This window comes from Homarus americanus, unplaced genomic scaffold, assembly GCF_018991925.1.
Source record: "Homarus americanus isolate GMGI-L3 unplaced genomic scaffold, GMGI_Hamer_2.0 scaffold23598, whole genome shotgun sequence".
In the NCBI taxonomy this organism is placed as follows: domain Eukaryota; kingdom Metazoa; phylum Arthropoda; class Malacostraca; order Decapoda; family Nephropidae; genus Homarus; species Homarus americanus.
In genome coordinates, this window is record NW_024731054.1 from 4,073,157 (window position 1) to 4,088,604 (window position 15,448).

Sequence of the window (15,448 nt, forward strand, 5' to 3'; positions counted from 1 at the left end):
TGCATCCTAGAGTGCTAAGAGAGTTGTGCAACGAGCTTGCAGAGCCCCTGAAGGACCTGTTTTGTAAATGCATGGATGAACAAAAGTTCCCCAGCGAATGGAAAGTGGCTTATGTGAGTCCTATCTTCAAGCAAGGCGATCGTCACTCCACGAACAGCTATAGACCGGTGAGCCTGACCAGCATAATATGTAAATTACTTGAGAGTATTATCAGAGATGCCGCAATGGAACATCTACTACGAAACAACCTTGTAAAGGATTGCCAACACGGTTTTATGCCGGAACGCTCCTGCTCAACGACCTACTCCTCCTCAGCAAGTGTGCTAAATACAACCTCACAATCACCAACACTTTGTTTAGGCAGGCCGACAAGTTTCAAGGCTTGTTAGCAACACCCACGATCCAAACACTAGCATCTCATTGACTACAATATTGTCAGGGAAAGAGATCGCCAAGACGTCCTTATCACCCAAGCCATGCATGGCACAGATCACTGTGACACAGATCATCTGCTTGTCAAAGCCAAACTTTTCCTTCACGGTGCTCCAAAATAGTGAAGGCAACAAGCCTCGAAAAGAGGTTTTAACACCAAGCGACTGGAGGATCAAGTGGTTGAATATGCTTGTAGGGAGTAACTTGGCAATGGGCTGATAAACCCAACAACAAATAACCTAAATCCGAGTGCCGAATGGGGTATCCTCGACGCTGTTATCACAAAAACTTGTAGCAAGACCTTCGGCCAGATCGAAAGAATACACCAGGAGTGGCTTTATGAAAATAACCAGGAAATCAATGTACTCATCAATGGTAAAGGTGCTGCTTTCACTGACTGGCAGAACAACCCTCAGTCTCGGACCAAAGCTGATACCTTCCTCCAGAAGAAAGAGATGGCCCAGCACGAACTTCACAATCTAAAGAACGAATGGTAGAAAATAAAGCACATAAAACACAAAAATTCGCTGATTAACACAAGATGCATGAAATTTTCAGTTCCACTAAAACAATGTATGGCCCAATGTCAAGGCCATATAGGATCTTTGATGGTAGACTGTCATACCAATCGGTTCTGGGGTGCTAAAGGAAAATTGTCCATTTAAATAAAAATACAATTACAATATTACCACTTACACACACACAAGTAAATTTAACAAATTAACCAGGGGAATATCAACATTCGTTGACACCGAACATCAGGTGGAACACATAACAGCTCCACCAACGAGTTGTCAGAAGTGATATAGGGAGGCAAGAGGTCGACAGGAGTATTGTGAAACTAGCGTTCCCCGAGTAGCATACTCGAGGGATGGAGTTAGTAGACCGACGTCGCCCCTAAACTGGGATACGGTAAACTCTGGTCTGCTGGCCTCCACAAGTCCCCACGACTGGACAGGTCAGGTCATACATGTAGTCCCCTTGGATGATAAGGAATGACGAACACTGATGAGGACGCCTCTCACACCCGGCCCTTGACGTGGGTAGAGTCCCCCTAAACAACGTATTAATATAGCCATAATATTCCGGCAAAATCATAAAGTAATAAACCCAGTACCAAACATTAATTACTAACAACATCTGACATATTGAACATTAAATAATGATAGAAACATAACAACAATTACCATAGCAGAAATGAATCACAAAAGAACATAACTTACAAATCAATAATGTAAGTGGAGGGTTCTCTTACCGATGCACGCTGGCTCTGTTCCGAGTTCATAACACCACGAACACTTTGAATGAATCACCAAGATACCGACATTCTCGAATCTGTACAAGGTTCATTAGCGCTCCAAATGAAAAGAATCCCTGTGAATGATTAACCCAACACTTTGAATAGCCCTTAGCAAATTACCTAAACCACACCATCACCAGTTTCCCTCACACCCAACTACCCATGGCTCAGCCCCATTCTGCTCAACTGACAGTAACTCCCTAATTAAAGAAAAAGACGGCATCTGTCAGTGCTGGTAAGAGCAGTACCATTCACTGTTCAACCGCCGATGTAGATGTCCTGACTTCCCAGCAGATCCTTCAGCATCCAGAGCTGACCCATCTCAGCTATCCTCCATCCCTGGATTAGGTAGCTACTGCCATCAAACAGATGAAAAATAAGAAAGCCTCAGGGCGGGTTGGAATCCCAGCCAAGGTGTATAAAGTAGGAGAACCACTGCTTACCAGCCGTCTGCACTCTCTCCTGGAGAATATTTGGGAGCAGGCAGCTTCCATTACTGAACCTCAGTATAAAGATGACCTCACCCTTGCCGCTCACACTGAACGTGACCTCCAGGAGATCCTGAACACCTATGCCGATGCGTATGCATCCAGCTTAACGGTACAACCCTCTCTAAAATTACCCACTTTTAGTATCTTGGCTCCCACCTATCTACCACCGCGGACATCAATGAAGAGATTCAACATCGGATCAGATGTGCATCTCAAGACTTTGGCAGACTCTTTACCTGTGTCTTCAGCTGTAGGGAGCTAAAATGAACTGCAAAGTTGCACGTATATCGAGCAGTGGTCCTCCCCACCCTGCTATTTGGCAGTGAGACATGGGTCACATATAGGAGGCACCTCAAGGCACTTGAAAACTTTCACCAATGTAGTCTACATTCCATCTTCCGAATTCGCTGGGAAGACAAGAGAACAAATGCCTGTATTCCCCTGATACCAACTGTAGGAGCATTTAGGCTACCATTATCCATGAACAACTACGTTGCACTGGCCATGTTACCCGCATGGACGGCAGTAGGCTGCCAAAGCAGCTACTTTACAGCCATCTAATGAACAGTAAACGTAATGCTGGCGGACAACTGATAAGGTATAATGATAGACTTATGACAAATCTGGAAAAGTGACAAATCGATCCCCTCACCTGGGACACGATTACTTCACACTTAACGTTTGGAGGAGCACCACACAAGAAGGTATCAATACTTTCGAGTTAGCCCAACTGCAAATCGAGGCAGACAAGAGCCAACGCCGGAAAGACGCTGCCACCGCCCCTCCCGTACTAGATGCAGCCCTCCACATGTGCAACATCTGTGGACGGCCCTGCCGGTCCTGTATCGGCCTCTTTAGTCACCTCAGAGCTCACCAACGAAGGTGACATCCTTAATAACTCATATCATTGTATCATAGCTGGATAATCGTCATACTCGATTCCGAGTGAGAGCAAAGTAGTAGTAGTAGTATTAGTAGTAGTAGTAGTAGTAGTAGTAGTAGTAGTAGTAGCAAGATGTTTCTACGCCAGACTCGCGGAGCTGATCTCCGAACAGAAGCAGCAGCCCAGAAGTTATGTCACAGCCTGGATGAGATGTCGACTGTCCTTCTCTCTCCTTCGGTCGGCTTTGCTCTGCCTCAGGGGAACGAGAGCTTCTGCCCCTACTCCGACAACTGCTGCAGATATTGACTATGAGGCTACAGTCACTGAATGCCGCATGGACCTGCGGCTCAACTAATCTAACACAGATAGGATAGCTTCTTATGTATTAGGATATTTAATATTAAGGTAAATAAATGGTGGCGAAGGTGTGGCTATTGGGGGAGGCTGGAGGCCACGTTTTTAAAAAAAAAAAAAAAAAGTAGTAGTAGTAGTAGTAGTAGTAGTAGTATTAGTAGTAGTAGTAGTGTGTGTGTGTGTGCCCATTGTATGTGGTGATATTCCTAAAACAAATAAATACTTTTTCTCATTTCCTCTGTCTGTCTGTCTGTCTTCTCATTGTCCCTCCTCGAACTTCTCTTCCCAGCTCGTTCATATCGTCCTCCCTACCTGAAATTCCTCACTCTCCCTCATCCCCCGCCGCTCACCCCCACCCCCGCCTCACCCAGTAATAATGCTCACCGCGTCATGTGTTATTTTACAGTGTGTCCGAGGAGGCGCTAGTGTATAGGAGTGCCCGCGTCTCTCTCTCAGGTGAGCGTGACAACCTGTTTTTAGTGTGAGGGTTTAAGTGTGAGAGTTTGTGTCATAAGTGTGAGGGTTTAAGTGCGTGAGTTTGTGTCATAAGTGTAAGAGGTTTGTATGGTAAGTGTGAGAGGTTTGTGTGATAAGTTTTTGTAATTACCTCTCTCTCTCTCTCTCTCTCTCTCTCTCTCTCTTCCCTTAAGAATGTGACTGCCGTTACCCCCCCCCCCTCACCACTACAGTCTTCCCCTCACGTACTAAATGTCTTCTGCCACACCGCATGCCAGCGTTAGTCTAAGTCTTCCGGTACTGTCAAGGGGTTCACGGTACTGTCAAGGGGTACACGGCACTATCAAGGAAATACCGGTACTGTCAAGGGGTTTCCGATACTGTCAAGGGAATACCGGTACTATCAAAGGATTCCCGGTACTGTCAAAGAGTTATGATACTGACCATGGGCTACCGGTACTGTCAATGGGATCCCTGTACTGTGAATGGGTTCCCGGTAAAGTCAAGTGGTTCCCGGTGCTGTCAAGTGGTTCCCGGTGCTGTCAAGAAGTTCCTGATACAATGATACTGTACTGTCAAAGGGCTCCCGGTAATTGTCAAAGCGATCCTGGTAATATCAAGGGGCTCCCTGTAGTGTCAAGGGAGAGTGGGTATGACTGTCCTAAAGCTTACGGCACTGACACAAGGCTTCAGGCACCATTATCCAATTTTCTTTGACTTAAATTCCCGAGTTTCTATAAGTACTTGGGATACCGATACCATAATGAGAGAGAGAGAGAGAGAGAGAGAGAGAGAGAGAGAGAGAGAGAATTTTACTTCTAATGCAACAATTAAGTATTTTAAGTTACTCTCATTATAGAATTAATTTTTCGATTAATTACAGAGGATTTATCTTATTTTCCTCGTAATAATTATTTTCTCGGGTTGTTTTTTCATCAACAGGATAAAACAAGTTGAAGAATTTAATTACAAAATAAACTTTCGCCGATGTATATTTAAAGTTTCTACTAATTCTACATTATTGTGTTTCCCTCAACTTTTTATTGCAGGAAATGAGCAACATCATCACTACGTCTCATCAACAGCATCAACAGTCAAAACGGCAGCGACAGCAACAGTAGCTACGACAAATGCAATTTTTTTTGCAAAAAGTAACAATGGTATGAGAAGCTGTGGCGATAACAGTACTAACAGGATCAACAATTGCAACAGTAACAACTGTAGCAGCAAAAAAGGAAAAGTTACATTGAGAGATACAGTATCAATTACAACCGAATCATCAACAGCAACAACAAAAGTTCCTGTAACAAAAGGTACGACAAAACAGCCCGCCCTCAACAACCACGACTGCTACATCTACCGAGTTAGCAGCAGCAACAGCAACAACAACAGCAGCACCACCAACAAAGACAGAGACAGCATAAGCTTCATTATGTCCAGCTTATTCTCTTCGGTCACCACCATGTTCGCCGAGGCTGACCGAGAATTGTGAGTACTGTACGGTTTTTATTAATGTTTATCTATTTTTGTCTTTTGTGTCCAACTGGGAGCCTAAAGAGAAAGTTTGCTCTTTTTTTTATCACCACTTATCAGTTTACTAGTGTAGCCGTTTGGGCGGTTTATCCAGTGTTAGTACAGGGGGAAACCTGTGGTGTTTGGTAGGGTCACACTGGATAACACTCTTCTCACGTGTCTTTGGGCCGCGAATTTTTTTTTTCCTGAGGGCTTCTGTCATTTTGAACAAGCGGCACCGTCGCAGTGTTTGAAGCGCGGCACTGTGGGGTACGGGATGTTTGGTGTTCACTCAGGATGGGATGGAGAAGGGAAACTCACAATGTGCTCTCTATATACATGTTGTATTGGATGTACAATGCAGCTTGGTGCTGGGAAGGCAGCATGGTTACAAGCGTGATGTAGAGAGAGCTGGTTGGTGAGGATGTTCAGAGGAGGACCAGCCTGTGGGTCGCCATGCTCGCCGGCGGGAGCGAGGACCGCCAGGCAGCGGAGGAGGAGGAGGTGTTGCTGGCTGGTTGGTGGAGGTAGAAAGAGACAGGTCACCACGAGGTCAGGTCTTAAATAGCGGGGGGTAGGCGTGGCTTAGTAGTTGACCCCCGCTCCGTGATGTATGGCGGCGCTGGTTGACCTAGACCACGAGGCACACACTGTGGAATTCGTGGGGTCGGCTACGCAGCGACAAACAGCGTTTGTAGGGGAGAAATCCACTACAGGACCACTGTACATTCAGCTGGTGGCAGCAAGAATTCGTTCTATCTTGACCGTGCTGGCTAGGTTAGGTTAGGCTATTATTTGTTTGTATTAGTATCTATTACGTTAGGATATGCAATAGTAAGCCAAGCATGAATGATCGTCTTTTATTCTCTCTTTCTTCAAAGTCTGCGTCGCTTCAAACACTGCGACGGTGCCTCTTGTTCAAAATGACGGAAGCTCTCAGGAAAAAACTCAGACGTCCAGAGCGTGGGTCGAACTCTTGATATATTGGTGAGAGTTTAGCGAGTTAACCGCTGTACCATCAACATTATTAGAGTTTTAAAAAAATTATGTCGCGTACATTTTGAAATTTATGTCAAGCGAAATTTGTTCACTCAATTGGTCATGCCTATAATGAGGTTTTTCCCAGCCGAGAAGAGATGCCCGCCCCATTCTCAAGAGTTACAGCTGATTGGCGGTTTCAAATATCCGATTTCGTCCTAAAGTAATGATGCATTTCTAAATGAGTTTATTCATAATCGTTGGGATGACCTCTTCTGACGAGAAATATATTGAGCTAAATTATAAAGAGATACATACATTCATTAATTCAAACATAAGTACGTAGTAAGTTTATCAGAATTACTATACATGAATTAACTGTTTAACTCTGGCATCAAATTCACGCTTTCGGAGGATGCATTAAATATATACCTATTTAAAAAAAATAATACAGGTGTGGGAATTATGTATTTTCATTTGAGCGACTTTATTCTCTCTGTGTTACCTAATCCCAAAAATATCGAAATTCCAATTTGAATAGAAAGATGCAATGTACGTAACCTCTGTATGTACTGCTGTAGGTATTTTTCGCATCAAGAATCACTCAATCTTTATGTTTCTCTCCTTCCCCCACAGGCATACCACGCACATCTAAATATATCAGGAATATTTTCGTCATCAACTCACGTGTAGCTGTCACACTGTCCTCTCTGACTCACTGTACTCACCCTAAAACTGGCCGTTGTAATCCTTCCCTCACTCCGTCGTTTAGTTGCATGACTGAAAATTAAATTCCTGTTAGTGAATAGTTATCAGATCCAACTACAGCAATGTATCCTGGGTTTTGAACTACTGACGGAATCGAAGCATCGTTAATTAACATTTCGAATTATTGAATAACCCGTTTACCATAAAAAATGATACAAAATAGTATCCAATGCGCGTTTTCTTTGATTTACGAGGCGAGTGTTGGCAGAGGGCGAGCCTTGTTGTGAAGACCCGCTACCGAGGTCACGTGGGTTGTGGCTTGGCTATTTTAGGGAAGTGTTGAGGTGCAACTTTGATCCTCTAATGGTCCGGGGAAGGAGGAATACGTGCCTGCTCTCTTGTTCTCAAGATTTTAAGAGTATGCCAGGGGGGGGTGCTGGTGGTAGAGTGGTACCGCTCTTGCCTTCGCAAGCGAGATGTCACGGGTTCGATTCCCGGGCCGGTGGAAGTTGTTTGGACATACTTCCTAGCCCCCATTAGTCCCTGTTCACCTAGCAGTAAAGTAGGTACCTGGTGTAAATCGAAAGTTGCGAATTCGAATTCAGGGACAAGTTGTTGGAGCTTCCAATAACTTGATGATATTGTGGGGTATGAGATTGTTTGGTTCACACTCAGGATGGAATGGAGAAAGGAAACTCACGATGTGCTCTCTATATACATGTTGTATTGGATGTACAATGCAGCTTGGTGCTGGGAAGGCAGCATGGTTACAAGCGTGATGTAGAGAGAGCTGGTTGGTGAGGACGCTCAGAGAAGGACAGCTTGTGGGTCGCCATACTCGCCAGCGGGAGAGAGGACCGCCAGGCAGGCGGAGGAGCAAGGACCGCCAGGCAGGAGGAGGTGTTGCTGGCTGGTTGGTGTAGGTAGAAAGAGAGCAGATCACCACGAGGTCAGGTCTTAAATAGCGGGGGTAGGCGTGGCTTAGCAGTTGACCCCCGCTCCGTGGTGTATGGCGGCGCTGGTTGACCTAGACCACGAGGCATACACTGGGGAATTGGTGGGGTCGGCTAGGCAGCGACAAACAGCGTTTGTAGGGGAGAATTCCACTACAATACTCCCCCTTCCCTCCAGGCTGTGTAGGAGACTTGTTGTCTGCAGAGTTGCATAGCACATGTGAGGCAGAACGGGCGGTGCGTGCCTCATGTGAGACAACGGCGATGGCGTGATGAGCCGGTCGCTGGATACAACTGTCTAGATACACAATATCTGTGGGAGTAGAGAGGGAGAATAAGGGTGTGTGGAGGCGATGAATGTTGTGCTTCCCTCACGGCAGGTACAGAGTCGACAGATGCGCCTGCTGGGGTGTGTGGACCTGGGTCAGGAGCAGGGGCTGTGTCAGCAGCAGCGGATGAGGGCTCGTGACAGCAGCTGGGTCCACGACAGCAGCAGGGTGCAGGACATTAGCAGGGAGTACCTGAGGGAGAAAAGAGGGGTGTGTGGGTCCGCACTCAGGAACAGAGGCCGCATCAGGGGCGGCAGGGGTTACTGCTGGGCCGGGGTCGGCGTCTGAGGCAGGACGGGTGTGCTGGGGTCGGTAGGACGTGGTGCTTGGGGCAGGAAGAGGAGCTGGTGTCTGCTTAGAGTAGCAGAGCTGCTCTAGGGTGTCTAACCTGCGGTGTAGAGACAGTAGTTGTAGAGCCGATGATAGCTGCTTCTGTGTGGATAAGCCAGTCTTCCATGTTGCTTGAAGACTGGGAGCGTGATCAGTTTCTCCTCCATCCTGTGTGAGTGCGAATCTCCGGGAGTCACCATTTGTGGGGTATGAGATTGTTTGGTTCACACTCAGGATGGAATGGAGAAAGGAAACTCACGATGTGCTCTCTATATACATGTTGTATTGGATGTACAATGCAGCTTGGTGCTGGGAAGGCAGCATGGTTACAAGCGTGATGTAGAGAGAGCTGGTTGGTGAGGACGCTCAGAGAAGGACAGCTTGTGGGTCGCCATACTCGCCAGCGGGAGAGAGGACCGCCAGGCAGGCGGAGGAGCAAGGACCGCCAGGCAGGAGGAGGTGTTGCTGGCTGGTTGGTGTAGGTAGAAAGAGAGAGATCACCACGAGGTCAGGTCTTAAATAGCGGGGGTAGGCGTGGCTTAGCAGTTGACCCCCGCTCCGTGGTGTATGGCGGCGCTGGTTGACCTAGACCACGAGGCATACACTGGGGAATTGGTGGGGTCGGCTAGGCAGCGACAAACAGCGTTTGTAGGGGAGAATTCCACTACAATATAAAACCATTGACTCTCCAGGCTTCTACTCCCTTAACTCGTGACATAAAGGCAAGCATGAACTTAGCATGCTTCCCTGTTGGGCACTGTAAACCCTTCTGCGCTTCACCTTGCACAAGGCTGTAGGGGAGTGCCCAATAAATAATAATAAAAAAAAGTATGCCAAGGGTGCGCCAACTTTTACTTACAAATTTAAACACAACAAACTAAAACTTTATTTTCATTCAAAATATCCAGACACTATCTTTGTTGTTCCGTTATCTCGCCTTTCATATCTGAAGCCTACTTATTCTAAATTATTGGTAATGTTCTATATTTGTAGATGTGTCACTGCTAAACTTTTCTGGCAACAATGAAAAGTTTGAAAGCTCAATTTTGTAACCTGGAGGCACCAGCACCAGGAGTTCCGCAGGACAACTCCACCATTTCGGACCCATTTGGGGGTCCTTTCTACACTAATTTCCAAAGGTTGTGCTACATATATAAATTTTGGTAAAACGATGACGGTAGCTGCAGATCTAACATAGCCTTACAAGGGCGGATCCTCGGGGGGGGGGGGTCCTGGGGGTTCAACCCCCCCCTTTTCGTCAGAAAATTCCAGTACTTTTTCTTTAATAGTATTGTACTCAGGCATTTTTGTACAGTAAAAGTAATTACTATTGACCTCAGAATATCTCCTTATATCAAGCTCACATAGTTTCAAAATGGCCTCAAAATGCCCATGATATTGGTCAGATGTCAAAAGATTTTCTGAGGGCCACAGCTCATCACCCCCCCACTCATTGGCTCGCTTTGCTCGCCATGTTCTCCCACCCAAAACTTCTTGCCCCCCACCCTTTTTGATAATCCTGGATCCGCCCCTGCCTTACCACCATAACAAGATAGTAGTAACCTTTCACATATACAGATATAAACCTCACAAATTAAAAATTGACGCCGATTGTGTCACTTCAGTGATCTTAATTTGGTTTCAGGACACATCAGAAAACAATCAGGGCAGGTACCCCACGTACTAGTACCTGTACCTAACGACGCCCCTGAGTACAATACACCTTATCAAGCCTAGCCCCTCCAAAATTAGTGAACACCAATTCACAGGGTCTGCCAAGGTAGTGGTCGATATAATTTAGTTCCCGCAGAATTATTACCCACAGTAACATAAACTATCAACTCAATATGTGGAATCAAGAAAAGTACTGGGCATTAAAATAGCCCTAAAACACTGGAAGAACCCTACACAGCCCACTGTTGGCATCCTTCCCTCGTCATGGCCACCTCTAGTTGGGATGGCCATTAGGTAACTAAAGTGAATTGTACTGCGCACATCATTGTCATCCCTAAAAATCCCATCTAATTCATATTACGCTACATAACATTCAAATGCACAGCGCTTGTAGAACCCCAGAAAACGGGAAACATTGAGAAAGGACAACTCACCTACTCAAGGTTCCTAGACCATGTGTGGTATTGTACCCAGGTATAGATATATCATATCAAGTGTATGTATTCATAGCATTAAGGATCACTCAGGGTAGGCATAAGATGAATGTTAAGTCCAGTTGAGCCGGACTAGGGTACTGTAAGACTAAGTGTGGAGCAGGGTTTGAAGGTCCTACTATTTACGTCTGTGAGCGTGTAGCGAACCTAACTCCAACAGATATCATATGAAAATACATGAGAACAATGATCGGGAAAAAGGGATAAATGTATCAGAACTATGTGAGGTGTTGACAGTGATCTAGAAACTATACTGGAAAGGAAATATCGTGTATGCGTCGGTATGAATTTAATACACCTCGTAGCCTCACGTGACATATACCCACGACAGGTACAGTGATCAGAGAATCTGAGGTCTGTGTTCAAATCGTGCGCTGCGTGAGAGGAGGACCCCTCATTACAGTTTTTAAGTGAAGTTGATACACCCCCGCCATGATCATTCGGCTTTTGTTTCAAGGCGCGTCATGTACCCGCCTCAGATGCCCGTTGATATTAAAATCCCAGGCATTTAACCAAGCACTAGCAAACCAAGACCTGACCTTAGTGTATAAGTTAGGATTAATATATGTGTTTATAAGAAATGAGGGACAATATACCGTACAGTGTTCAGGGGAGAACCATAAGAAACAAAAATGTAAATTGAGGATTGGAAACTGTAGGCCTATGTGACGAGAAGCGGCGGGAAGCCGGCCTTAGTCTTTCCCGTTCTGCCGTCAACACAGGTCAGTGTCCTAGCGGGCTATATCCCGCCCTACAATTAAGGTTGATAAATAACAGTGACTACAGTTTAAAGCTTTGCCGGATATATAAGTGTGATAGGGATGTGTTAAGGGATGGGATAACCGCCCGTCAGGCATTATTGCTTAGTCTTTCCCGTTCTGCCGTCAACACAGGTGCCACGTGGTTGGGGTATCTTGCCGCCCAGCCGCCATTGTCTCCTGGCGCGCCACACCAGGTGGGGAATTACTCCCCACTATACCAGTCCACTATGAACCGGTGGATTCCCAGCGCACCACTCCACATGAATAGTCACAACTAAGGAGACCGTGAGAAACTGCGGTCGTCACTTGGAGCGACCTATAATACCAGGCGTAGAAATAGTGCTGGTATGTCTCTAGGTCAAGCCCTCGTCCTTACCCACCGAGGGCGGTGTGCGAACGAGGGGCCCGTGGTGTAGACCTAAAAGTCACAAGGAGTCACATACTTGCAGGTATGGAGTGTAACAGGTGTGTTGCGATGGTGCTACTATGTATGATAACCGACGGTGCTACAAGCCACACCAGTGGAACAGTCTGATGTGTTAAGGGATATTGTAAGAAGGAACGACCGAGATACGGCGTTCACCGATTGTTGTGCAATAAGTGGGTGGATGACCCGCCAGTAATGTAGGAGTCTGGGGCCCAGTTGGGTAACCAAAATTCCGTTGTTCTTCTGAGGAAGGCCAGTTCATGTATGTTTTTTTACCAGTGTGTTTTATAAGAAATAAATCAATGAAGACATGTTATGGTTTCACCCTTCTTTACCCTTATCGATCTGATCAATGGAAAACCTAACCCAATGCCTAGTTCACTCTGCCCGCTACCTAACGAGCTACATGCTGTCCAGAGGGGGTCTGGTGGCAGCGACCCTTAGAAATTAAGATTAGAGTTAAGTTATCCCCTTAGATTTAGTGACCCCAGATCTGGCAGCAGTATAGAATAACCAACAAAACTTAACCATGACAACGTTTCCGTTTATCAATTGTTAAAGGCCTCGTTGGTAATGTTCTGCTACAATACAGACGGTAACATCAACCCATGGAATAAGTACAGCACTTGTACAGCATCTGTATTTATTATTGTACAGCATCTGTATTTATTATTTTCTCTACAGAATGTGCATCTTTGGTCAGGTCCTTCTACGCACCACTAAACCCCGAACCCCTGAACCCTCTCACAATAACTACAGCATTAGTATGAACAACAATTACAAGTAACAATTTATCATATTGTACATATAATAAAGCTCCGAGAATAACAAAAAGTCTAATTTAACTAATAAAACTTATTTTTTTCCAATACTGTCATTACGATGTCTGTATTAGTTTTGACGAGTGTTATCCAATGTTATATAAAAATATCGCCTATTTGAAATACTCTACTGATATTCTAATTCCTATGGTGAATAAAATACCAAGATACCAATAAAAAGCCAGAAATCAGCTTTAAAGCCTTTTTTTTTAATGGACTGATTTAAAGTTTGACAGGTATCATCGCAATGACTTGGGTGCAACATCTTAATAGGTTAGGGTCAAATTTTGGGTCACAAGATCTCAAATGGTTACGGTCAACATTTTTTAACAAAACTAGTTAAGGATATATCGAGATACTTTAGCACTACTTTTAACAATTGAAAAATTGGTAAAAAAGAGATAAATGAAGAAAGAAGAAACTAGTAAAAAAGGAGGGAAATTATAGACGAAACACGTAACACAACAAAGGAAAGGACTTTTTTGGGGTGACTGTACATACTGTATTTTCACACCTTATCTATGTAAATCACCCAACTTTTGCATGATTATTTTGTAATTATTGTTCCTTATATGTGGAATGTTGATACAAGGTGGAACACTGAGAATTTATGAATTATGAGAGACGACAACAACAACAATTTCAGAATAAGGAGACAGTGAACTACTGACAGATGAAATGGTAATTTCAGGTGATTCTAACTCCTTTTCGTCATTGCCTCTGGTCGATTACGTATGTGTTGATGAAACGTTTGTGAACTTATATGCTTTTCTCGTAATAATATACTATTAATACAGTGAACTAACTAATGGGTTGATGTAGTTGAACATAAATCTCAACAGGACGTTTATGGGAAATTGAATAATATATTTTCCTGCCGGGTTGTCTGCGGGATTTGTCCAATGAGTTTAATATCTAGTGAAATTTTACCTGTCAGCCACTCAATATAGGTGGGAAATTCCACTATTTTACTTTTTTACTTTTATCCTCTTCGCCACTGATCGGCTTGTTAGCCGCTTCTGGGCGATCGGTCACGACTTTTCCTTTATATTCTTCAATTAAAAGGTCGGCTCGCTAGCCGCCCGGGCGATCGGTCACGTCTCTGTCACGCACTGTTGGTGCAACACTGGGCATGCACCGGCTCCTGAATGTACCTGAACCCGCTCCAGTGTTGGTCAAGTCTTCTTTGAAAGAGCTCACACTGTTTACGGATCGTAACATTTGATTCGCAATGGAACCTACTGCGCCACACTACGCCCGGCCTGGATAGCTAATTGTATGGGAGGAATTTTTTGGGGGTATACTGTATCTATGGGCGTTCCTAGTTTACAACAACATTAGTTTCATCTTTACGATATTCGTTTTCTGTTTATGGAACATCTAAAAATGGTTTTAAAAGAGAAAATGTATTCATTTCAGTGTTTGTTTACGTTATGGCAAATTGTTTAACCTTCCTGCAGTCGGTTTGTATATATGTTGGTATAATTTTTCGCTTCGCAAAAGCAAAGCACTAAAGCGTTCGACTATCCATTCCTGCCTCCCCCATTATGCGTTCAGAGCCATAACTTAAATATAGTGTCAACATATATTCTTCATGAAACATTACCACAATATATACATATAATCAAAATATCACCTAAAAAGGCTGGCCTATACATTCCAGATCAAAGTAAGAATCAAAAGTTAAAGATCAAAATGTGAAATATGAGTAAATTTTTTTTTCCTGAATCTTTTAACCCAATTTTACATTCTCGTGTAGCCTCGACAAGGTATGCACCTCCACCTGACAAAATGTTCTAGTTGGCCGTAACTGACTTCCTTAGCAGACGTATGAGGCTGCCAGGGATAATTGCGCATGGATGCCAGATGTATGTACCTGTATGTATGTCAGGCTTATGTGTATGTAGCAAGAACAGAGCAGCGGGCTCCTGCAAGGATAGGACACACACTTGTAATTTTCTCTCCTTTATTTACTCTAGAAATCACCCGAGGAAGGAAAGGCTGAGACCTAAATCAGACATAACTAGCCATTATACATTGTACATACAAAACAAGAATCAATTATTGTCATAATCACATATTGGCACAATACATGATTAGTAGGAAGTAAACAGTACATAACAATAAGCCTAACCCACCAGCATAACATAGTAGGTAGTAGGCAGCTAACAGGGAGGTACTACCGCCTGGGAAGACATTGGAAGCATAATGTATTGTCTACTGGTAGACCCTGCTGCCATATGGCATCACGAAAATGGTGACCAAGTCCCAGGTTGCTGGTCTGTCTTTCTGCCACATTTACACACAATTGCAGGGTCTCAATTGTCTCTCTTTCTATTGACAACACAACATATAACCGTACTCACTCTTGATCTGTTCTATTCTATCTATTCTTTTCTTCTCCGATGATGTCAGTTGACAATAATATTGAAGTGGGGTCTTCTCGGATGGGTCCCACTGGTTGGGAAGGTTGTGGACCCCAGGGCTGACCTGATCTACATCAAACTACTGGGGCCTCAACTGACGTCACATGGTTGTGAAGGTT

At 44.5% G+C, this 15,448-nt stretch overlaps 2 protein-coding genes across 2 annotated transcripts in view; one reads left to right on the top strand and one right to left on the bottom strand.

The window, feature by feature from the left end:
• LOC121867529 (BTB/POZ domain-containing protein 17-like) overlaps positions 1 to 7,152 on the bottom strand; it is a 54,568-nt gene extending 47,416 nt beyond the window's left edge. The window contains exon 1 of the mRNA XM_042367518.1: positions 7,135 to 7,152. The gene's annotated coding sequence lies outside the window, so the exon portion shown is untranslated. The remainder of the gene's footprint in view (positions 1 to 7,134) is intronic.
• Positions 3,864 to 15,448, top strand: part of LOC121867530 — a 23,411-nt gene continuing 11,826 nt past the window's right edge. The window contains exons 1-2 of the mRNA XM_042367519.1: positions 3,864 to 3,916; positions 4,966 to 5,404. Of these exons, the coding sequence (XP_042223453.1) occupies positions 5,079 to 5,404 (326 nt within the window). The 5' untranslated portion in view covers positions 3,864 to 3,916; positions 4,966 to 5,078. The remainder of the gene's footprint in view (positions 3,917 to 4,965; positions 5,405 to 15,448) is intronic.